Source organism: Leptodactylus fuscus, chromosome 3, assembly GCF_031893055.1.
Source record: "Leptodactylus fuscus isolate aLepFus1 chromosome 3, aLepFus1.hap2, whole genome shotgun sequence".
NCBI lineage: Eukaryota > Metazoa > Chordata > Amphibia > Anura > Leptodactylidae > Leptodactylus > Leptodactylus fuscus.
This window is the reverse complement of record NC_134267.1, coordinates 81564905-81589445: the sequence shown is the minus strand read 5'-3', so window position 1 is coordinate 81589445 and position 24541 is coordinate 81564905. Positions and strand designations below refer to the sequence as shown.

General features: G+C 41.0%; 1 protein-coding gene across 2 annotated transcripts in view; it reads left to right on the top strand.

Annotated features, from left to right (window-relative positions):
• SLC22A3 (solute carrier family 22 member 3) overlaps nt 1–24541 on the top strand; it is an 80095-nt gene that overhangs the window by 42924 nt on the left and 12630 nt on the right. Inside the window, exons 7-11 of one of the 2 annotated variants that reach the window (XM_075267850.1) lie at nt 9085–9299; nt 9636–9744; nt 14193–14305; nt 15663–15762; nt 18175–18393. In XM_075267850.1, the coding sequence (XP_075123951.1) occupies nt 9085–9299; nt 9636–9744; nt 14193–14305; nt 15663–15762; nt 18175–18253 (616 nt within the window). In that variant the 3' untranslated portion in view covers nt 18254–18393. Of the gene's footprint in view, nt 1–9084; nt 9300–9635; nt 9745–14192; nt 14306–15662; nt 15763–18174; nt 18394–24541 lie in introns of those variants that run through there. The other variant, XM_075267851.1, reaches the window with a different exon arrangement.

Sequence of the window (24541 nt, the reverse complement as noted above, 5' to 3'; positions counted from 1 at the left end):
TATCTGCTCATTTGTCAAGTGATGTAGCTGCCTGCTCTCAGGGGCTGGGAGCAGCTCTGAGCTGTTTGTGTCTTTTAAGTAGCGGAGCTTCTCAGATAGGGGAGGTGAGAGCTCTGGGATTTCTGAGCTCTTATCAGTAGGTTTAATTGAATTTGGCTGATAAGGGCTGAGATAGGGAGTCCATTACCTCTGTATGTAATGCAAACTGAAATCCAGCTCTGCTACCTCACCTTCACACTGTGGTAATTCATTTACAACCAATCCCTTGCAAGTGAAACCCCGCCCACCTATGTGCCGAGAAAAGCAGGAAGTGAAGAGAGCACAACAGCCTGCAGGTTAGTGAACAAGCGTCATGGGAATACCCCTTTAATGTGCCATTTGTAATGTCATTCTTTTACATGAGCAGAAGCATTTAATCTCTCCATAATATGCTTTGGAACATGGAATTTTATTTGTTGTACCTCACCATATACATTGGTGGCATATGGAATTATCTAATGGGCATGTAAAGGCCTATAATATGGCCATACTTTTAACATGAAGCATAAAAAATAGCAATTTTTAACAGATTTTTGTTTATTACAAATCTGAGGACGAAAGTCTGTTGGGTCCAAAAATGTCTCCCAAACCAATAATGCATAATTGTAGGGACTTTTAATAGGAGAATAAGCATAACTTTGTGGCCACAAACAATGGAGCGTTAGTATTTTTAGATGAACAAATTGGCCTGCAAGCTCATTGGGGCATATCTAATTTGCCAGGTTTGCCTACAGGCAACAGTGAAAGCAGTGAATGACAAGCGACAACATTCAGACCACCTGCAGCAGTCCGTATACAAATCGGATCCCTTCCCTGTGCATTTGCTGTCTGTTCTGCTTTGATATATAGACACACAAGTATGTTTCTGCTCCTTCTAAAAGCCCCTAAATGGCACTCTTGTTGATTTGAAAAACCTTTTAGACCTGATATTCTTTAAAACTCTTTCCTACTCTATTTAGTCAATACTACCAATAATTCCATGGTGCTTTACATTTGAGGGTTTACGTACGATGCACAATGTACAAAACAAATATAATACGAGCAGTGACCAACTGGCACAGTGGGATGGGGGGCCCTGCCTACAAGGGATAGAGGGTGAGGGGAGAGGACCTTTACCACCTCCTCAGCACCAGTTCTTTGCATCCTTAAACAGGCACTACTCCCAGTGGAGTAAAGCTGCTTCTAGTGCATAAAAGTTTGTTTGTTCTCCTAGCTCCCACTGTTCCGCAATCTGTGCGTCTAGCTTTGGTGTGTGAGCCAATAGTGCACATGACTGTGAGATGAGTGGTCTTGAACTAGAGCAGACAAGGGCATGATTCTATGGTCTCTGACAGTCCCTCTCTGGTTGGACAGGTTTGAAGAGTGCAGAATCTTGCTCATTACTAGCCCCTTGCTGACACCACCCACTTGACAGTAGTAGAGTTGAATTAGCATATCTGACACCAAAACTAGGCTTTTTTTTTTTTTTTTTTTTTTCCCCCTCATGCAGTCAGTGTAGTTAGAGAAAAATTCCAACGACTCTGGAATCATTGAAGTGGTGCCCATTTGCTGCAAAGAACTGGAGTTGGTGGTAAAAGGCCCTCTTTAAGGCAAGACCAGGAGTGAGTTCAAAACTTCAGAGAGGTATACTGTTTTTTTGTTGTGTAGTTTCCACCATAGTTTTGGATTAATAGCCTAAATGCTTTTGAAACCAAAGAGGAAAAACAAACCCTTAAGTGTTTCTGCAGAATCACAATTTTTCTTATCCACTTAATCAAAATTGTCAGATGTCCAATAGTTAAGGAGTGTTCAACAAAGTTCCTTGCAATTCAGTTGCAACCCTGTGAAAACTGTCAACTTAATCCAATATGAATTATAAGTTTTCGATGTATTTACTAAAATGGAATAAATCTGCATGGTTCACTCACTCATGCTAGGTTCAGTTCATTAAACATTCTATGCGTTCTGTAGCCCTACCAGTTCTGTAACTGGACAGTAAGAGACCGCAGAATACAAGTGAAGGCCCAGAAGAGGTGGTCAAACAGTGTTGTCTTCCCTGGGCTCCAGCATGACTCCCTCTTCTGTTCTAGTCTTCTGATGTCTGGGACTGCTGTGTCTGGGCCTCAGTGGTCACAAGACGTGATAAAACATAATCGCTCACCTCTGTGGTCCCTGATGTCAAGCAGAGTATTGGGAAAGAAGGCAGTCGCTGGTATAATTTCATATTTCGGTCCAAATAAAACATTTTAGTACATTAAAAGGGGTGTGACCTAAATTGCTATTAATTATAATTGAGGTAAAGTAATTGAATTAATCACTACTTTGATTTGGCTCTTAATTAGAGATGAGCGAGTAGTGAAATATTCGACATTCGAGTAGAGCCTCAATATTCGACTACTCGATTGAATATTGAATCCCATTATAGTCTAGGGGAAAAATGCTTGTTTCAGGGGAAACCACTATTCGACTAAAGGAGAGTCACCTAGTCCACGAGTAGTAGGAGGAGAGTGTTTAGGAGGAGCGCTGTGCAGTTAAAGCGCACGGACCGCATAGACTATAACTGTTCCGTGTGCTTGCAGCGCGCTGCCCGCACGAATGATTCGTGCGGGCAGCGTGCGGAAAGCACATGGACCCCATTATAGTCTATGGGGTCCGTGCGCTTTAACTGCACAGCACTTGCAGTTGCGCTGATATTCTGTTCAGGGGGTCCTCCTGCAAACTCCTTCTGGATGGCAGGCAAGCGCTAATGTGAATCGGGCCTTACTCGTCCTGCAGAACCAGCATTGATTGGCCGAATGCTATACCGTGTATAGCATTCGGCCAATCAAAGCTGGCTCTGCAGCAGGCTCGTCTTTGCTAGTCGGGAGAGCTGGCAGCTTGCAGTTATTCGGGAGCTTTTTCCCATAGGAATGCGTTGACAAGCGTTAATTGGCCGAATGCTATACAGTGTACAGCATTCGGCCAATCAACACTGGTTCTGCCGGAGGCTCGTATGTGACGAGACGGAGTCTAAGATCAGACCACAATGGAGACTGCTGTGGTCCGATCTTAGACTCCACCTCCTCACAGATGAGCCTCCGGCAGAACCAGCGTGGATTGGCCGAATGCTGTACACTGTAAAGCATTCGGCCAATCAATGCTGGTCAATGCATTCCTATGAGAAAGTCAGCTCCCGTATAACCGCAAGCTGCCAGCTCTCCCGACTAGCAAGGACAAGCCTGCTGCAGAACCAGCATTGATTGGCCGAATGCTATACACTGTATAGCATTCGGCCAATCAACGCTGGCTCTGAATCAAATCTTTACTGCGAATAGCGAGTAGTATTCGATCAAGTACGAGTTTTTCAAATGAAAAAATGTGTATACACATACAGTCCACAGCTCACCAACAATAAAGAGAGGCAGTGTATACCTTGAGTGCACGAAAAAATACACCCCCGGCTGGGGCAAATAATGTCCAAAACAAACAACGAAATTTTCAGCACAGAAGGTACCCATTTTTTTTCATGCTCTCTTAAATAAAAGTTAAGTTTTATTTTAACACCTTCTGTGCTGTTTGTTTTGGAGTTTTTCAAATACCATAGTATTCGTTCGAATACTACTCTCTCATCTCTAGTATACTAGAGTGGGAGATTAGGACTATAGTTCCAGCTAGACTCTATTTATATGTACCTGATATATTTGAGGTTTCCTGGACAGGGGGTCTGTATATTTGATGGACACCTTATTGGATCAAGCAATTCTGGAATACTGTAGTTTAACCAGAATGCTATCTTGGCGTACTGTACCACTTTTCAATTAATTTGCCCTTTAGAGGGGGAAAATCTACTGAATTTTACCAGTGCATATGCCCTTATTTTTTTTTTTTTTTTTTTTTTTTTTTTTCTTTGTTGAGCATCAATTAGTGTCTGGGGTATATATAGAGAAACAAATTACTGATCTGTAAACCATTGAAATTTGTGATGGAGTTGCTGCAAGTCAGTGAAGGGGTGAGGAGAAAATAGGAGTGTTAGTAACCTGTTACGGTTGGATCCATGGTGGCTGGATTGAGGTCTCTACCAATTCTTCTTGCACTCCTCAGGGCTTATACAATGAAGAGGGGGCATTACACTGTAGAGTCTGATGGTCAAAGTAGGTTCTCCTGGGGCACGCCCTGTGGAAAATTCTACCATCCGATGAGGATGGGTGTTCATAATGCTGTAGGTGTAGGACTGAGGACTCTGGACACAATCAATGGTGCAAACAAGTTGTTTAACAGTATGTTCAGCATGTCAGCCGCTTGAACAATGAACTAAAAATGGTCATTAATAAAGGTGAAAGCTTGGGACACCAATGGGCTAGTGTGGAGGTTTTTGATGGTTCTCCCAAGGAAGAATCTGTTATCTGCTTCTGAAAGTCTCCCTAAAATAGTCTCTCTTCCATAAATGCAGTTCCCCAGTTGTGTGGTACCAACTCCAGAAAGCTTGGTAGGCATGGCCTGAGGCTAATGGATCATTGTTGTAATTGAGTCTTCCTTGTCATTAACTCCTCACTGACACACTGTATCTAAAATATGAGCACAACAGCTAATGGCTCATCTACATCTTGAATGTGATATTGAATATGTAGATGATTTTTTTTGGGTCAAACTAACCAGTAGCTCTATTTATATTTACTGTTATGTACTGATTAAATTACTCATTTTACAAACTTTTATGCTTTTTGTTTATAGCTTAAGCTGTATTTGCCCCTTTCCACTTTGCGCCATACTATTATAGCCCTGTAATAGGGCACTGAATTGCTGAGGGCACAGGAGCTGTGCCTGCGGCATTACTTTCGGCACTTGACTGTTGCATAGGCGAGGTCTGGCACTATACGTCAGATGGAAATTACTCTGTCCTCAGTGGATTAACTCCTCAGATGCCGTGATCGATAGCAATTACTGCATCCAGTTGGTAAGATCACTCCCTTGCCACCCCTCAGATCCCCAAGCAAAGCCCTCTTGACTGCTGCTCCCTGTGAGCCAATGTGATTCAATGTGCTGGAATACAATGTATTGCAGTACATTGCACTTGGGAACAGAGATTCCAGGATAAAGTTCTGTTGTGGGACAGGTAAAAAGCGAAGGGGGAAAAAAAATTCAAAATAAAGTAACCAAACTTAAACCAGTTTAAACCCATCTTTTTAATTTAAAAAAGTAAATAAATAAAAAAAAAATATAAACATTTTGGGTATCCCCATGTGGGTATAAGGCTCTACTATCCAAAAATGGTATTTATCCCATGCATTGAACGCTGTAAAAAACATACATTGCAATGTGCAAATTTACTTATTTTTGCCACTTTGCTTCACCAGCCCCAAAAAAGTCAGTAAAAAGTCATATATAACAAATTAGTATCAATAAAAACTTCAACTTACCTCGCAAATAGAGCCCTCACACATAACATTCAACCTATATACCCAGATAGAGGTGTGTGTGTGTGTGTGTGTGTGTGTGTGACGTTATAGTGTATGTACGTACCCCAGAATAGGTAGTTTTAATGTAAATTTCTGGTTCTGATACGGCTATATTCTGATCCACTGTTGGTTTCTAATACTGAGACGCTTTTTCAATATTCTATTTTTTACTACATGGGACTGAACTGGAATGTGTTTAAACCTTCAGTCTTTCCTTTTATTTAAGATGGTGCTCTTGGCCTCATAGTGCGTGTGTGTATGTATGTATGTACGTACAATCATACAATCCTGCCATGATGTTGCCAGTACTTTAAAGGGGCTCTATCATTGGGAAAAGTCCTTTTTAACGAAACCTATACTTGCATAGTCTTTAGAAAGGCTATTCCACATGTACCTTTTGTATATAAATTGCCTCAGTAGTTTTTGAATGAGTCCATTTTTATTCATATGCTAATTAGCCTCCAGTGTGCACCCCGGAAGTCTCCCTCTTTACCTTAATCTGTGTGGAGAAAACTGTCCTACCCTCTACCAACTCCACCCCTTCATGTAGGCTTTCCTGTCCCCAACACAGAGACTCCCTGTGTTGAGCCTGTCGCACCCCACGATTCTCCCTTCTATGTCCCGTCGGTTCACTTCATGGGTGATTCTTAACTTGTTTCTATGGAACTGTCCTATTTTGCCGAAGTTGGTTTTTTTTTTTTTTTTTTTTTTTTAACCAGACACAAAGTCAGACATGCAGGACTTTGTATCTAGTTTAAAAGAAAAAAAAACAACTTTCGCTGTGGAGACCAGAAGACACTCATGGACGGACACAGACTGCTGGGTTTCCGTCTTCTGTCGGCAGAAGACAGAAACCCACAAAGCGGAGACTGGGCGAAGGTGTGAACCCACCCTTACATGTGCTAGATTTGAGAGGCCATTTGGATTGCATCTTTGGAGCAGTTTTGTTCTGTCGCCCCTTTATTGGGCTCCCACGACCTCACTTCCTGCTGTTTTGAATCTCATACCTGCATCTGTAATTATTGATGTAGGGTTTAACATGGCCTCTCAGCCCTTTTTAGAAGTCTAATTAGGTAATCTGTATGAGCTCTGGTTCATTAACCATTCTTCAGACAGTTAGGGAGCCTTCACACTGAGTAAACGCGCATGTATTTTTGCAAAATACACGTGTAAAAATAAGACTCCCATTGACTTCAATGACATTTTACAGGCGTATTTTGCAAAAATACACACGCGTTTATTCCGTGTGAAGGCTCCCTTAGATAGTAATAAGTAGAAGACCTGCAACTATAAGCTATACTACCCCTCCTTCTGACTGAGAGGTGTAAGCCGTGTATTGGGGTGGGTTCCCCAGGATACAGCGAAGTCATGAACAAAGGAAGTGAGTCCAACTTAATTTAGCAAAGCCAAGATTTTTTTTACTTAGTTTAGTAACCCCCTTTACCCAAAAGAACACGCCCAGATATTTACATTACTCAGCCCGGAAGCTGAAGCCCTGGTATTGTACAGCGCTAGTACAGTGCCCACTAATGTGGCCTTCAATATACTCTAAGCTTTTACCTATCTGCAGGCTGCACTTATACAGCCGCCTGTTACCTTTTATCACCCTAATACACAAACAATTCAGTGAGTGTAAGCTTTGGTGTTATACCACCGATGCTTCTGTCACAATCTTATCACAATACCCCTATTCCCCCCCCCCCCCCAAAGCAACGTACAACCAAGTAAATATAATAGTTGGTTGGCTTGCAAGAAAAACAGTGTGAAGTTAACCTGGATGTTGCTCCCAGACTCCATTAGAGGATTCTACAGTTATATCTCTCAGAAGTGGACTTCTGAGTCTTAGTCCTTGCTACCGGACAGGTAGATAATTCACCAGTAGTGCAGCCTGTGATGCTGGTTATGCCTAATTATCTAACTACAGTACAGGCTCTTATTCCGTTCCAAACAATTGGGAGCCAAACTTGCTCTGTGGTGCGTGCACAGTTACTTCTGTTGGGTACCTTTTTAACCCTTATTTGGAGCAGTTGGATGAGGGACTCGTCCAGAAAGCATGCAGTCTCACTGACCGTGTCACCACTTAGCCAAGTCTCTGGATCTTCTCCTTCAGGATGGTGCCTGGATAAACACTGAAAGTCTCCAATTCAGCTCCACCTTGCTGTAGCTCTGGTCCCTTAAGGATCCTCCCCTACACAAGGATGTCACGACAGCCATCCATCTACTTCAGATCAAAGCACACACTGTCCAAAATGGCTGCTGCACACACGCTCTCCTGCTTCTGACCCCACCTCCCCCAAACAGGGTCTCCACGTCACTACTCCAGGGGCATACAGCCCTTTCCCTTTGTCTTGTGGTCAAACGACAAAATGTCAGTTTCTGTAAATAAGTTTGTTCTTTCATAAACAGGCACATTCACTACACAAGGGCTGTTCCACTTTCTTATAGAGGGACAAATCCTTCCGACTTTGTGAAGTCCTCTCATTTTATCCGTCCTTACTCTGGCTGCTCCTGCAATCTTTAACAAACCTATAGCTGCAGACAAGATTGAACAGATGCTTAAGCACCTCCTGAATGGGAGATCCCCAGGTCCTGGCAGATTTATATATATATATATATATATATATATATATATATATATATATATATATATATATTCAAAAATAAATACCTGCCCCCTGCTTCCCCTTGTACTATAGGCTGCGGAGGGTGGTAGTGAATAGGCCTGGGACCAGACCGCAATCCCACTACCGTTATTATACTCGGTGGGGGGGGGGGGGTCTTTTCAGACCCCTGAGTATAATAATCAGAGCCCCAGGGGAGGTGAGGGAACATAATAAACAATGTTGCTTACCTCTCTGGGATCCGATGTTAATCCTAGCAGGCTTTGGGCCTATCTGGTAATATCCCAGACATCACATGGTCTGAGATATTACCATATAGGCCAAAGCCTGTGCTGGCAGTACCATTTAGGCCCGAAGCCTGTGCTAGTAGTAATAACATGTTACTGCTAGCACACGCTTTGGCCTATATGGTAATATCCCAGACGACGTGACGTCTGACGCATTACCATACAGGCCCAACCCTCCCCCGCTGTCTGAGGCAGACGATCAAAAGTTGAACAACCCCCATTCCCCCACCCCGGATCTTTTGATCGTCCACCTCAGGCAGCAGAGAGGCTTGGTTCACTACTGCCTAGGTAAGTGCAGTTTTTTTTCTCTTTTGTGCTGCCATTCAATTGCCTTATTTTTCTATTGTGTATAGAGCATTTCTAGTTACTGCTTTTTGTTTTTATTATACTGTCTATGATTACTTTTGCACATGAAAGTTAGCTATTCCAAAAAACTTCAGAAGTTTTGGCTTTCCACCTCAGGATACCAAAGGAGCAAAAATTTGAAGAGGAAATGGAGGTGGATGTCTGTCTCAAATTCCTCTTTGATTTCCACTGTTTGAGCATATCTTTAAGGTGACTGCCCCATTAAAACTAATTTTGAGCATGTCAGTGTGTACAAAGCGGTCACCAAAGCAAAAGGGGGCTGGTACTGTAGCTATGGGTGTGAACATAACTCATTGTTTTTCTTTTGTTTGACAGGTTAGTGCTTTAGATGCTAATGCAAGTTTTGGTTCATTGCAGGTTTACCAGTGCAATTATCTACCAAGGTCTTGTCATGCGGCTAGGGATTGTGTCTGGGAGTCTGTATACAGACTTTTTTATCTCTGCTGTTGTAGAATTACCAGGAGCCATCCTTATTCTTTTATCCATTGATCGCATTGGCAGAAGACTTCCATTTGCTTTGAGTAATGCTGGAGCAGGCGTTGCATGCTTAATAGCTGCTGCAATACCCACAGGTACTACTAAGTAATTAAGAGGAACTGGTTTGTGGGATTTGCCAAATACACTATTAATTGTGTTTGCAAACCTAAAAATGAATTGGATAAATGTCTATATCCTATTTAGCTGTGCTACTGTCAGATCTAGGTGTACGTGTAAGACTTTTTTTGTGTTTGGTTATAATAGAGTAATTCCATGAATATGTAATTAGAATTCCCATTTAAATATTGATAAAAAAAGCAGCTGAAAGTGTAGTGAGCTCATGTTTCTTAAGTAAATAGATGAATGTTGATCCATGTATTGTAAGTTTTGGGTGTTTTTTTTTATTTTTTAATTTAACATTTTATTTTCAGATGTGTTGTGGCTAAAAATAACCCTTGCCACTATAGGAAGACTGGGGATCACCATGGCATTTGAAATGGTATATTTTATAAATACGGAACTATATCCAACACAACTGAGGTAATATACATGTAGATTTTAAGATTTGCATAAATATCATTTAATACCAAAGAAAAAAACACTATCACTTTTAGGGTATGTTCACTTGCAAGAATTTTTGCAGTGTAATTGAAATTCTGAATTCTGCTGTGCATTCCTTTTAGGCTAAGTTCACACGGGAGTTTTTCGGTCAGGATTTTTTTCCCCGCTCGCAGGAAAAAAGTGACCTGCCCTTTGGTGCATGACCCTCTTTTTGTGTCAAAGCGCCACTTTGATCTTTCTCCACCTTGCATACCACTTTCATAAAAGTGGGCAATATTAGGGATGCCTTGGCCCAACAACCACTCTAGCCAGAAAACTGTCAGGAGTCATGCCTGAAGTCTACACCAGTTCCTGACTGGCATAGGGCTCAATTTGGGCTTGTGAATTAAAGAGGACCTTTCACCACTTTTGGGCACATGCAGTGTTATATACTGCCAGAAAGCCGACAGTTCGCTGAATTCAGCACACTGTCGGCTTTCCCGATCTGTGCCCGCTGTAAAGAGCTTACGGTGCCGGTACCGTAGTGCTCTATGGTCAGAAGGGCGTTTCTGACCATTAGCCAGAGACGTCCTTCTGCCTCGCGGCGCCTATCGCACTGTGCTGTGGAGCGGGGAAGAACTCCCCCCTCCCTCTCCTGATAATGCTAGTCTATGGACGAGCGCTGTGAGCAGAGGGAGGGGGCGTTCCTCCCTGCTCCACAGCACAGCGCGATAGGCGCCGCGAGGCAGAAGGACGTCTCTGACTAATGGTCAGAAACGCCCTTCTGACCATAGAGCACTACGGTACCGGCACCGTAAGCTCTTTACAGCGGGCACAGATCGGGAAAGCCGACAGTGCGCTGAATTCAGCGAACTGTCGGCTTTCTGGCAGTATATAACACTGCATGTGCCCAAAAGTGGTGAAAGGTCCTCTTTAAGAGGCTGGAGAATCTTAATTCCACAGCTGGTGCAAAATGCTTCTGAATAGAGTGGGGTATGCAACCAATCTTAATAAATCCCCTAGTCTCTATATATTTTTTTTTTTTTTTTTTTTTTTTTTTAATGTAGATTGTGAGCCCCACATAGAGCTCACAATGCACATTTTTCCCTATCAGTATGTCTTTTTGGAATATGGGATGGAAATCCATGCAAACACGGGGAGAACATACAAACTCCTTGCAGATGGTTTTTTGCCCTTGGCAGGATTCGAACCAAGGACTCCAGTGCTGCAAGGCTGCAGTGCTAACCACTGAGCCACCGTGTGGCCCCTTCTATATATTAAATTTATCCTGAGAACAGGGATGTAAGGTGAGGGGGGGGGGGGGAGGGGTTGCAGAGGATGTGGTTGCATCCATACCCTGGAGACTTAGGGGTGTGATAAGTTGCATCTTCCCAATATGAAAATAATACTATAAACAAGAACAGTGGTACAGATTTAGCATCAAGGCTCAGGATCTTTGTGTTATGCTTCAAAATGTAGCAGATGTTCTCAGGAATGCCTGCCAATCAGTTGTTTGTAAAGACAATAGTGCTCATGTAATGCTACCTCTTTCCTGTGCCATATGAATGAATAGAGCTGAGCTGCAATACCACGCAAAGTCTCCACTTATTCTGGGATCTCTTCAGACCCCAAGGTCTGAAGATTCAATAGATTCATTTCTGTTGACATTTATCTTGAAACAAATTTATCTTGAAATAAGCTGAATTATCTGAACCCAAAACCCAAAAATTCTGAATGGGATGGATTTGAAGAAAGAGAGCATTTGTGTGACTCTTACGGGGTTCGTTTTTACGGCATTCACTGTGCAGCCAAAATGACATGTCATCTGTATTCTATGTTTCAGTACGATTCTGGGGATACCTGGTAATATTTACATTTTAACCCCTTTGCAAAAATCCAAAACTGTGCCAAAAATGTGTTGTGTGGTGTTTTTTTTTTTTTTTTTTTTTTTTTTTCTAAATGTCACCATATTCTGACACTACCTGTATCTTTTTTTTTTTTTTTTTTTTTTTTTTTTTTTCTTTTTTAAAATTCAAAATTTTATTAGAGGCAAAACAGTGAAAAAAGGCAGTTTGGCACTTTTGACTTTTCCTGCTGCGGCGTCTACCATATGGGAAAAATATTTTATAGATTTGTAGAGCGGGAGATTTTTGGAGACAGGGATACCTAACATGTATGCGTTTCACAGTATTTAAGCACTTTTATATCTATTCTAGGGAAAGGGGGGGGGGATTTGAATTTTTTATTTTTATTATATGCATTTATAATAAATACTGGGGCTTCTGTTGCAGGCTACATAGAGTAGCTTGCAATATAATTCAGTGAATGACAAGCCTTGTGAAGACTCCCCGCTGTCATGGTAACGGGATTCAGGACCCGCAGCTTGCTCCGGGAATATGGTGGCGCCCTTGCCCTGCTAGGAAAATGGCACCTCGGTCAGCTTTGACTGAGGCGCTGGAAGGGTTAATGCCCACGATTGGTGTGCGTATAAAACAGTAGACGCCCAACGGCTATGGCAGCCGCCCGGCTCCCAAGCGGCTGCCATGTTTAAACACCCGGCATCCGCCGTACTAGTACAGCGATGTTGGGAAGCAGTTAAAGGTTCGACAATCTCTAGTAGGGACATGTCTGTGTCTTTGAAATTTTCTCTCTCCTGTTATACCAGGTTCCAATGTCCAGCTTTTCAAGGGAAATGACAGGGTTTAAAGTTAAAGGGCTTGTATGAGATTGCGTTCCACCACACCCCCAGTATCCAGTATTGTACAATACAAACTTACACACGTACTAATATTTAATTTTTAAATAAATCATTTTTCAGTTTGACTAGCTTGGGTTTTCCATAGAAATCGCGTATCTTTTGCTTAATCATGTCAAAAGTGTTTAACTATGCGAGATAAAAGAATCCTGCAACCAGATCTTACTAGGAGCCAGGCAGTGATATCACGGCCTGATTCAGGCTAAAAGCTCTTTATCTATGCCAATACCAGATATAAATGACTTCAGTCAGCTAAGTTGTTGCTTAGTATTTACTAAGCTGAGTGATATTTTGGAATGGTAAAAATTGTATCTAATGGGCAGATTTTTTTTATTGCACTAAACTGTGATATTGTTACTAATTATGTAATAAGAGACTGACAAACAAGACTCCTTTTATGCTAGGTTCAAATTTGCCCACATAGTTGTAGGTCTGTCAACTGTATCAAGTAGCTGACGCTCATGTAATGACCACCAAAAAAAAAAAAAAATTACAAGTGACCAATTTTTATATCCCTTTTACATTCCGATTTTGCTTTTAAATGCCTCTTATTTGTTGACCAGAGTTGTAAGCCATGGTGGGGGTTTAATTTTAAGACTTTTTATACTTGTTCCCCATGGGTATACATTTTGCTATATACTTGCTCAATGTAGATGTCACTGTCTCCCACTTAACATCAGGATATGGACTGAGAGTCGCTATTGTCAAACAGCTATACAGAAATGCAGGCATTATCCTTGATATTTAACTTTTTAAAATTGTTTTTTTAAAAAATAAATAAAATAAAATATGAGTGGAATCTGATTAGGTTATTGTCACTATCACACAAGTTCCGTTTCATTAGAGATGATCAGATCCAGAAGACCATCTTCTCTACGCAACAAGCTGATGGATTTCCTCATTTTTGCAGACTATGCAGTACCATGATCCCAGTCAGTATCTGGGTAGTTAAAAATCTCACATCGAGACCACTATACCCGCCTGTGCCACTCACTCAGTTTCTTTATACAACTGACCCTCTAACTCCTCGATTATGTTGGGAGGGGTCTATAGATTATACCAAAAAGTATTTTATCACTAGTCCCATCCTTATGCAAATACACCCACAAAGTTTCCACATCCTCACAATCTTTCTGCTTTGGACTTGTCTGTTTGTTTTTTTTTATTTTTTTATTTTTTTTTTTAATCACACAGAGTACTGCATGTACGACACTGTGTCCGGTTTAAAAAAAACTGTTTCACCACGGAGCGCATAAAACGCTCACCGGCGAACACAGCCGGACACTTTTCAAGCCCATTCAAATGAATGGGCTTGAAACATTGTCATATTTCTGTCTTCAGTCCCTGTTTTGTGCAGGAAACGGAAACCTGCAGAACGGAGTACGGGCGCAGATGTAAACGAGCCCTTAGTTGTTTTGTAAGGGAACGTTCACACTTCCGTTGTAAATGTTCGTTGCTGTCTTCAGGATGACAGCAACAGACATTAAACTGTTGCAGAGAACGGTCAGACTGATTGTGTTCATTCCCATTTACACTATGCAAATATGCGAGTTGTGCATGCAGGACTTTACCTTCCACTACAAAGGTAAACCAACATGACAGAAGATTTTTGTTTCACTCTTATAATCTTGGTATTCCATTGTTTATCTGAATTTCTAAAGTAACTGATTTAAGTGTCTTTTTAATGTTACAGAAACTTTGGTGTATCCTTGTGCTCAGGCATGTGTGACCTAGGAGGGATTATTGCCCCATTTTTACTTTTCCGATTAGCAGAACTATGGGTGGAACTTCCCCTCATCATATTTGGTAAGAGTTACACATTGTTCCAGTGTTTGTACTATCATTGCTGTACTGCATGTCACTGTCATTCTGTCAATTTATTACTTCAAAAAGTGTTGGTAAAGATTGATAAAACGTCTCCTGTTTTGGTACACAGTCTTTCATGTAGACCACATGACTTTTTGAGTTGTCCCCATGACACTTTTCTGAAAGGTGGGCATACTGGTCAGAAATTATAAACTGTGAACCTCTTCCTGCTCAGCAGATGTCCTTGCATTAATTATATTGCAACTCTATGCCAGCTCCTGTTTGCCAAAGGAGAGTGGGAAATGCACCTTATTTAAAAAGCAGGAGCCCCTTAATACACTAGGAGCATCTTAAGGCTCCGTTCCCACGGAGTAACACGCCGCTCATTCTGACACGTAAACGTGTCAGAGTGAGGCGCTTCAAAACAGATCCCATTGACTTCAATGAGTGCTGGCTTACGCGCGTTAAACATGACATCAATGGGAGGCTGTGTAACCCATTAATTTCAATTTGAAGCGCACGTAAGCCAGTACCCATTGAAGTCAATGGGATTTATTTTGAAGCGCCTCACTCAGACACGTGTTTGCGTCAGAATGAGCGGCGTGTTACTCCGTGGGAACGGAGCCTTACTCTTATGATGAGGAGGAGGCCGAGAGCCTCGAAAGCTTATAATCTGTCATCATTATAAGTTAGCCATTAAAAAAAGGTATCGACTACTGAAGACTATCAACTTTTTTTTTTATATTGCAATGCAACTGTGTGAAGTCCTACAGGGCTCTTTAGGGTTAGTCCTTAAGGGTTCTTTAAGAGTACCTTCACAATATCCATTGGGGTTTCCATTTTTGTCATCCCATGGCATTCACTGGTATAATGTATGCACTGGGAATTTCTCAGAATATATGGTAAACTTTTTTTAAAGCTTTGAAATACTCCCCTCTCCCCCCACACACCCCTTCCCTACCTCCACAGTGGCACTGATCAGGAGTATTCCCCACCCTCCAGAAGAAAAATGAGTGTTTGATACCAACAAAAACTGAACAGACTGCACTCTCTATCCCCAAAAAAAGAGAGAGAAAAGTATTTTATTAAAGTTTTAAAAGCGTAACCTGAGATTTGGACCTTCAGGTGGCTCTAACCTCTAGAAAAGTGTACTACCATATGAAGGTTTACATAGGTGGCCAGGATTTAAGAAACTGCCAAACTTACTTAGCTTTGCAGAAAAGGATTTACGAAGTGTAGTACAACAGATAACTTAACAAAACTTTCTAAATATGCCTTGTTGATGAAAAGCAGATATTCTAAAATAAACTCTGCAGTGGTTACATATAGTAACATAATACATTTTTATTGCCCTCAGGAGTTCTTGGCCTTGTTTGTGGTGGCCTAGTAGTATTGTTGCCTGAGACAATGGGTATGCCCTTACCAGAAACAATTGAAGAGGTTGAGAATATGGGAAGGTAATGACATTATTATTATTATTATTATTATTATATTATTATTATTTATTATTATTTATTATTATTTATTATTATTTATTATTATTTATTATTATTTATTTATTTTTTTGTGTGAGTAATGCTGCATTACGAGTTTTCCAAGACTTTGTGGCTGTGCCTGTTAATGTAACGCATACCACTTAGAGCAGTGGTTCCCAAACTTATTCAAGGACTGGCTTCAAGCAAGACTATTTTTCCATGGGTGGGGCTTTGGTCATATGCTTGTGGGGTTATTGAGGGGGTTTGGATTTTAATGCATACTTATCATTTAATTAGGACACTTAAAATGTGAATGTGACTGAACTCAGCATAGGTTCAGAATGAGTAGGAACAATGGGTGGGACAGCTGATATTATATCTAGCTGCCCACTAGCATCCAGAGCTCCTCTCCCTCCATTTCGCAGAACATAAAGCTAGCAGGAAGAAAGAGGGTTGGACACATGCCTTTCTTGTCCCTGCTCCTGTCTGAGTCTCAATGTACAGTGCTGTTACTCTTGCAGAATTTTCTCAGTGTACAGCAGTGCTTAGCAACGCTACACACCAAACAGCGCTGTAGACCGGGGGTGCTGGCAGAACCTCTGTATATAGCGCTGTAGACCAGGTCCCCACCAGGAACAATGACACTGTGGCCAGATCGCTGAACCAACCCACTGCGCCCCACATAATGTACGGTGTCGGGAGCTAATGAGGCCAGCCTGCTGCCCCTCCCCGCGGACTGTCAAGAAAAAAAACAAAACAGCGGCCTGGTCATGCGGTCTGATGGTTGGGGACCCCTGACTTAGAGAACCTTTTCCCATGAACGCTCTATTATTATTTATTTTTATTTTTTTTTGTCTATCTGCTCCAGCCCGGAACTGCCAACCTGATGGTATAGAGCCTAATAGTGGGTACTGAAATGAATACTGTATAGGAATGGTGAGGTTTATGACAAAATTCCAACTACACTGGAATTGGTGGTATAGCACCTGTTAAAAGATTCAGACGTGGAGTTGGTGAAAGGTCCTCTAAGTCAGTTATGCATTTTTTTTATTTTTTTTTTGTTTAAAGGAGAATAAGCTGCCCCCAAACCCAGCAGTAATGCTTGTATTTTAACCATGCAAAATTTTTAAAGGGGTATTCCCATGTAAATAATCATATCTATATTTGTAGATAATTAAAAGTTAAACATTTTTGCAAATATAAGTAATTAAAAATTCTGCAGAGTTTTAAAGATTTTAGCTAACTTTCTGACAGTCTTTTAGCTTGATCGGTTGCCATGGATATGACCACTAATGCAGAAACTTTCTATGGTCTGGGACTTGTCAGTAACCCAGCCATGATTTTCTTAGTGTCCCGGCCTGATAACCCAAGTACAATATCTGTATCAGAAGATATCCCGGCCACAATAAGGACATCATGGCTGATTTTCTGACCTTAGAAAGTTTATGCATTGGTGGTCGTATCCATGACAACCGATCAAGATAACAGACACACCACTAAGAAAGTTAGAGAAAATCTTTAAAACTCTGCAGAATTTTTAATTACTTACATTTGCAAAAATATTAAACTTTTAATCATCTACAAATTAAAAAATTATGTAGATGGCAATACCCCTTTTAAGTCCTGTTATTTTTCATTGTACAGCCTCTGCAGCCAGAGGTAGCAACCTGTGATACAAATGAGATCGTTAATCAATGGGAAATTGTTGGGTGTTATTAAATGTTACCTGCTTACACCCCCCCCCCCCCTATTAATTGCATCAAACAAGACTCTTCAAAAACTGTAATAGCATTTGCCATTTCAATGTCTGGTGTTAGTTCATCAGTGTAAGTGCAAGGAGTAGATGTGTTTCTACCTCCTCACTTTGTGTAAGGGGGTTGATTCCCCCCCCCCCCCCCCTTTTCCTTATATTCATATTTTTTTACCATGTTGGTCTGCTCTGTGCTGTGCCAGAGAAGTAAGGGTTACTGCTTTCCCTAGCTCCTCACCGCTTGCTCTTTTTCAAGTATATTTGCTTGATTGTAAAAACCTACAACAAAGTGACTCATTAAGATTGTAATAACCCTTCAGAAATTAACTGTTAAGGTGTTAAAGGGTTGTCCAAAATATGTATTTTATGACCTTATCCTTTTGATTAGACCATAAATGTCTAATTGGTGGGGCAGGCCATGCACTGAGCAGTAGTATAGGGCAGCTTCTGACACTACATAGGACAGGAAGAAGTTGGCTTCATGCCCTTTCTAGTCACTGGGTACTTTACTACTGCACAGCTCCCATTGAGGTCAATGGAAGCCTAATCCCATATAGCTACTGAGGCAAAAATAAATGAATTTGGGAACTAATATTGTTTTCTTGTATTATAGAAATATCTTTAATGTAAACCTTTCATTTTAGGCCGAAGAGAAACGACCAAAGACAGATGGATACTCCTTTTCTTGACAGTCATCTAATAAGTGATGGTGGGAGTTTATGACCTTTCACCAAGCCCATCTTAAAATATTTAGTCAATTGAAATAAATCTCCTTCTGCCAGTTTTTATAAATGTATCCCTAAAGACACACAAGCTTACTGGCTCTACAATGAGCCAGCATAGAAAACATTGTGTTGCAGTACCAACTAGTGTAAACTATTGTAATCATTTTTTTTACACAATAAAGTACATGTTTTTAAATAAAAATTTGTATTTTCACACAGTGCATTGCTATTTTAAATTTTAAGATTGTATAATTAAAGGGAATGTATAGCTAGAATTTTTGGTTCAAATAAATTGGTAGCATGGAATTTTTTTTTTTTTTTTTTTAAAGAAAATTCCTACTGTTCTGACGCTGGCCACTCAGCCAAATAATATGCTGAGGTTTTCTGAAGGAGAATTCATTGCAGAAGCCACCTTGCATGTCAGCACAATAGTGATCTTGTATATGTTACTTTGATAAATGTGGGCAGTATGCACAATAACCGGGTATCATACATAATAACCAATCAAGGTGGTTAATGTAATAAATATTTTATATTGTAAAGAATTTTTCATATTAATGTTATGAATAATATACAGCACACTCCGGTTAGTATGATAAATGTCACACTTGTCAATGTCGACTGAGTGCTGGTACCTTGTATTATCTAGATATGGTTACAGGTCGTTTTAACACAATGGAGGCTCTTTTAATGAAAGTTTATTTAATGCGTTTCAGAATTAGAAGGAAAGTTGTGGGATGAGAAGTAAAGCAGGGTAACAGAACTTACTTGAGAGAGTGCAAGTGTCAAAATCTAAAACCAGTAGGAGAAAACACCTGAGAAACACTCTGGAATTTTCATCAGTGCTTGTGAAATAAAGAGTTCCTAAATATTTATCACTTCAGCCAAGAGGGTTTGGTTTATATGTAAAATAACCGGTTAAAATGATAAATTAAGTACATACTAAATTAACCACCTTTATTCGTTATTATGTATAATACTTGGTTATTGTGCATACTAACAAATTTATCAAAGTAACAGTAACATACAGTATAGACCAAAAGTTTGGACACGCCTTCTCATTCAAAGAGTTTTCTGTATTTTCATGACTATGAAAATTGTAGATTCACACTGAAGGCATCAAAACTATGAATTAATACTTAACAAAAAACTGTGAAACAACTGAAAATATGTCTTATATTCTAGGTTCTTTAAAGTAGTCACCATTTGCTTTGATTACTGCTTTGCACACTCTTGGCATTCTCTTGATGAGCTTCAAGAGGTAGTCACCTGAAATGGTCTTCTTACAGTCTTGAAGGAGTTCCCAGAGATGCTTAGCACTTGTTGGCCCTTTTGCCTTCACTCTGTGGTCCAGCTCACCTCAAACCATCTCGATTGGGTTCAGGTCTGGTGACTGTGGAGGCCAGGTCATCTGGCGTAGGACCCCATCACTCTCCTCCTTGGTCAAATAACCCTTGCACAGCCTGGAGGTGTGTTTGGGGTCATTGTCCTGTTGAAAAATAAATGATGGTCCAACTAAACGCAAACCAGATGGAATAGCATGCCGCTGCAAGATGCTGTGGTAGCCATGCTGGTTCAGTATGCCTTCAATTTTTAATAAATCCCCAACAGTGTCACCGGAAAAGCACCCCCACACCATCACACCTCCTCCTCCATGCTTCACGGTGGGAACCAGGCATGTAGAGTCCATCCATTCACCTTTTTCCGCGTTGCACAAAGACACGGTAGTTGGAACCAAAGATCTCAAATTTGGACTCGTCAGACCAAAGCACAGATTTCCACTGGTCTCATGTCCATTCCTTGTGTTCTTTAGCACATTTAGTCTCTTCTGCTTGTTGCCTGCCCTTAGCAGTGGTTTTCTAGCAGCTATTTTACCATGAAGACCTGCTGCACAAAGTCTCCTCTTAACAGTTGTTGTAGAGATGTGTCTGTTGCTAGAACTCTGTGTAGCATTGAGCTTTTACCTTTTTATTTCTGAGGCTGGTGACTCGGATGAACTTATCCTCCGCAGCAGACGTGACTCTTGGTCTTCCTTTCCTGGGGCTGTCCTCGTGTGAGACAGTTTCTTTGTAGCGCTTGATGGTTTTTGCAACTGCACTTGGGGACACTTTCAAAGTTTTCCCAATTTTTTGGACTGACTGACCTTCATTTCTTAAAGTAATGATGGCCACTCATTTTTCTTTATTTAGCTGCTTTTTTTTTTTTCTTGCCATAATACAAATTCTAACAGTCTATTCAGTAGGACTATCAGCTGTGTATCCACCTGACTTCTGCACAACACAGCTGATGGTCCCAACCCCATTTGTAATGCAAGAAATCCCACTTATTAAACCTGACAGGGCACACCTGTGAAGTGAAATCATTTCCGGTGACTACCTCTTGAAGCTCATCAAGAGAATGCCAAGAGTGTGCAAAGCAGTAATCTAAGCAAAAGGTGGCTACCTTGAAGAGCCGAGAATATAAGACATATTTTCAGTAGTTTCACACTTTTTTGTTAAGTATATAATTCCACATGTGTTAATTCATAGTTTTGATGCCTTCAGTGTGGATCTACAATTTTCATAGTCATAAAAATACAGAAAACTCTTTGAATGAGAAGGTGTGTCCAAACTTTTGGTCTATACTGTATATGTGTAGACAAGACACAGAAATCACCCGTCACAAGACAGGAATTCTCAGCCTATCTCTCTGTGCAATGATCTCTGTAGAGATCACTGAGAATGGCCAGAAAACTCCATAGATGACAACTTCTATGGAAGTCAAGGGTCTTCTCTGGACCATTGTGTCTGTGGTCCATTTCCAGGAGACAATCTAACTATTGTAAGTTCAGTGGCAACAGTTTGAATTACAAGGTCTTTTGGATTTTTTTTTTTTTTTTTTAAACTGGATAACATGGAAAGTTAAGAATTTTTTTTTTTTTTTTTTTTTTTTTATCATGATTGTGAGTTTTGTGTTTTTTTGTTTGTTAGATTTTTTTTTTAAAAAAAATCTATCATTTCGTGGTAACACTTTTCCTTGTAAGTACTATAGCTATGATATATGGTATAAAGCAGTGTGCTATCTTTGTTACAATGGTTAAAGGTTTGTGCTTCCTCTGCCCTGTTGCATTACAGCACATACTTTTTCACTATTAGTTTAGGAGATTCCATAAGTTTTGTTAACTAAAATATGCTTGGATACTGCCAATGGCAGGTGCCATCTTCTAGTTATGTAACATAACTGGAACAGGGCCATCTTTAACTCTAGTGACACACTGTGCAGGATGTCTTTTTGTCACCCCACCCCAATATATGCACATACACATGGAGAGACTGGGAGATATATATATATATATATATATATATATATATATATTTACCTTATAGTGGTTGATAAGGTGTATAGATATCAAAACTGGCCATTGCTATGTTTATACATCAGAAAGGTTTGCTTTGCTTCCTATACATTTGCAGAGTTGCTGCAGTTTTGCAATAACCTCTAATCTACCTGGTGAAGAGATTATCCAGGTACAAATAGACCATGTGGTGTACATTTTAAAGGGGTTCTCCCATTTCATCCAGGCTGTATGCTCCCTCCCCCACCCTCCTGCTGAATGGGACAAACACTTCTGCAGGTCAGGTAATCTGTAGTTTCTATTACAGATTGGACTCCCTGTTATGTGTGTTTACATAAAGCAGAGTGTTCTCTATCAGCAAAGTGCAATTATCTGAAGGATTGCCCTGTCGGCACTGAGTAAGTGACATCACTTGTCCTATCACCCAGGGCCATGGTTATAGCAACGCTGTGGAACCAATGGAAGGAATAAATTCAACATACCAGGCAAACAAAGCAGAATTTCTAAAGCAATGTATTTAGGAAAAGGCTTCAATTTACATAAGCTACCAGTATAAATGGGCTACTTGAGATGGGACAACTCCATTTTAATCTTTTTACTGTGTGAAAGTCGTAGGCTGGGGTAGAGAGGGGGGGAGCATTTTGAAAGCAAATTTTGGCAACTGTCAAATCTAAGGCCGGGTTCACACGGAGTATTCTGGCTCGTCATTTGGTACGTAGACGCTGCGGGAGGATTTGCGGGCCGTATACGCTCCCATTGTTTTCAATGGGAGCCGGTACCTTACAAAATGCAAAATCACAGCAGCAAAATAGCGCCGCGTGTACGGTACCGGCTCCCATTGAAAACAATGGGAGCGTATAAGGCCCGCAAATCCTCCCGCGGCGTCTACGTACCAAATGACGAGCTAGAATACTCCGTGTGAACCCGGCCTAAACGGGACAAACCAAATAGGTCTAAATCAATATTTGGAGGAGCAACCCTGCAAGTGTGTCCCTCACGGAACCCTGGTCTCAGCATCCTGAACTTATTATCCAGTTTATCTAGGATTGCATGAAAAGACAGAGTTGGAGCTAGCCCCCAAGATCTGTCTTTAGCACTATGAGATGTTTGGAACAAGCTTCCTGCCAAGTTTCTTCAAAAAGTGTGTGCAAGCGTATCTAGTAGAATTGATGATTTGAAAACAAAGGGTGATCACACTAAATAGTCATGTAACTTTACATCAGAGGTCCTCAAACTGCGGCCCGCCAAGCACTTCTGTCTGGCCCTGCCGACAACGCCGGCAGGGCCCGCCAAGCACTTCTGTCTGGCCCTGCCGACAACGCCGGCAGGCGTGCATTTATAATGAAGCTCCTGGGGAGCTCGGGCCAGGCCATGGAGCACACTTCACTTTCTCTATTGTAGGGCACTGCTCCCGATGTCCTTGTGATCTGCTCTGCCTCCGGCCCTCTGTTTAAAAAGTTTGAGGACCCCTGCTTTACATTCTTTTTGTTAATTCACATAATAAACTAACACTATTTTTGAAAATCTTCTTACTTTGCTGCATTTCTCCACACCTGCCTCTAAACTTTTGTACAGTACATGTCAATTTTTTCTATGAATTTTAATATTGGGGGCTGAAATGTGCTTGTTCAAAAATGGGGTGATACTGACATTAACTGTAAAGTGGATGAGATTGTACCATATCACATCTACATGCTGCAGAAAAAAAATATCCAGCAGCAATTGGCCTGAAGAGCAAATTTTACATCCACAGTAAGGGTAAGTTCACACAGGATATTTTGGTCAGGATTGTGAGGCCATATCCGCTACAAAATCCTGACCAAAAAGACAGCTGCCATTGAAATCAATGGGAGCGGTTTGTTCCGGCTCCCAGAAAAAAGCGTTATGTTTATTCTTTCAGGCGGATTCGCCCCGCCACATCTGTCTGAAGACATTCCCCCCCCCCCCCCCCCTTCCCAATTGACATCCAGTCGCAGCTACCCATATTTTGGTCCGGAATCTGAGGAGGCGTCCACCTCAGGTTCTGGGCCAAAAATCCCTGTGTGAACTTAACCTTAGACTAGCAACACAAGACTGTTTCACCCATGAAACTTGGTCCATGTGTTAGCCATTAGAGATGAGCGAACAGTAAAATATTCAATATTTGTTTCCAATAGGCCCTCAATATTAGACTATTCGAACGATTATCGAAACTCATTATAGTCTATGGGAAAAAAAAAAAACACGATTGTTTCAGGGGAAACCACTATTCGACTCAGGAGGGTCACCAAGTCCACTATGACACCTCAGCAAATGTTGATGACACCTCTGGAATGCAACTGGGACAGTAGGAGAAGTATGCCTGGGGGCATCTAACAAGCTCAAGTCACAGTTGTACCCCACCATCGCAACCTATCAACTACACACTTTCCACACTCAATACAACCTCTATGAAAGTGGGAAAATACCTGGAAACCTTCTTTACTCCCCAATTTTATAGACAGAAACCTAAATTTTAAGCTAAAGAAACATTACTAAGCACTAGAGATGAGCGAACAGTGTTCTATCGAACACATGTTCGATCGGATATCAGGCTGTTCGATGTGTTCGATTCGAATCAAACATCATGTGGCAAACTCCAAAAAAATGTGATTCCCCTCCCACCTTCCCTGGCGCTTTTTTTGCACCAATAACCGTGCAGGGGAGGTGGGACAGGAACTACAACACTGGAGGCATCGAAAAAAATCGGAAAAAGTCATTGGCTGCCGAAATCAGGTGACCTCCATTTTAGACGAATAGTGGATTTCAAATCCGGGTCATATGAGAATGTGAACTTTGTGACTATGAGACAGGGATAGCTGTACAGGCAGGGATAGCTAGGGATAACCTTTATTTAGGTAGGAATGTTATTAAAAATAACTTTTTGGGGCTCTATCGGGTGTGTAATTGTGATTTTTGTGACATAAACTTTTT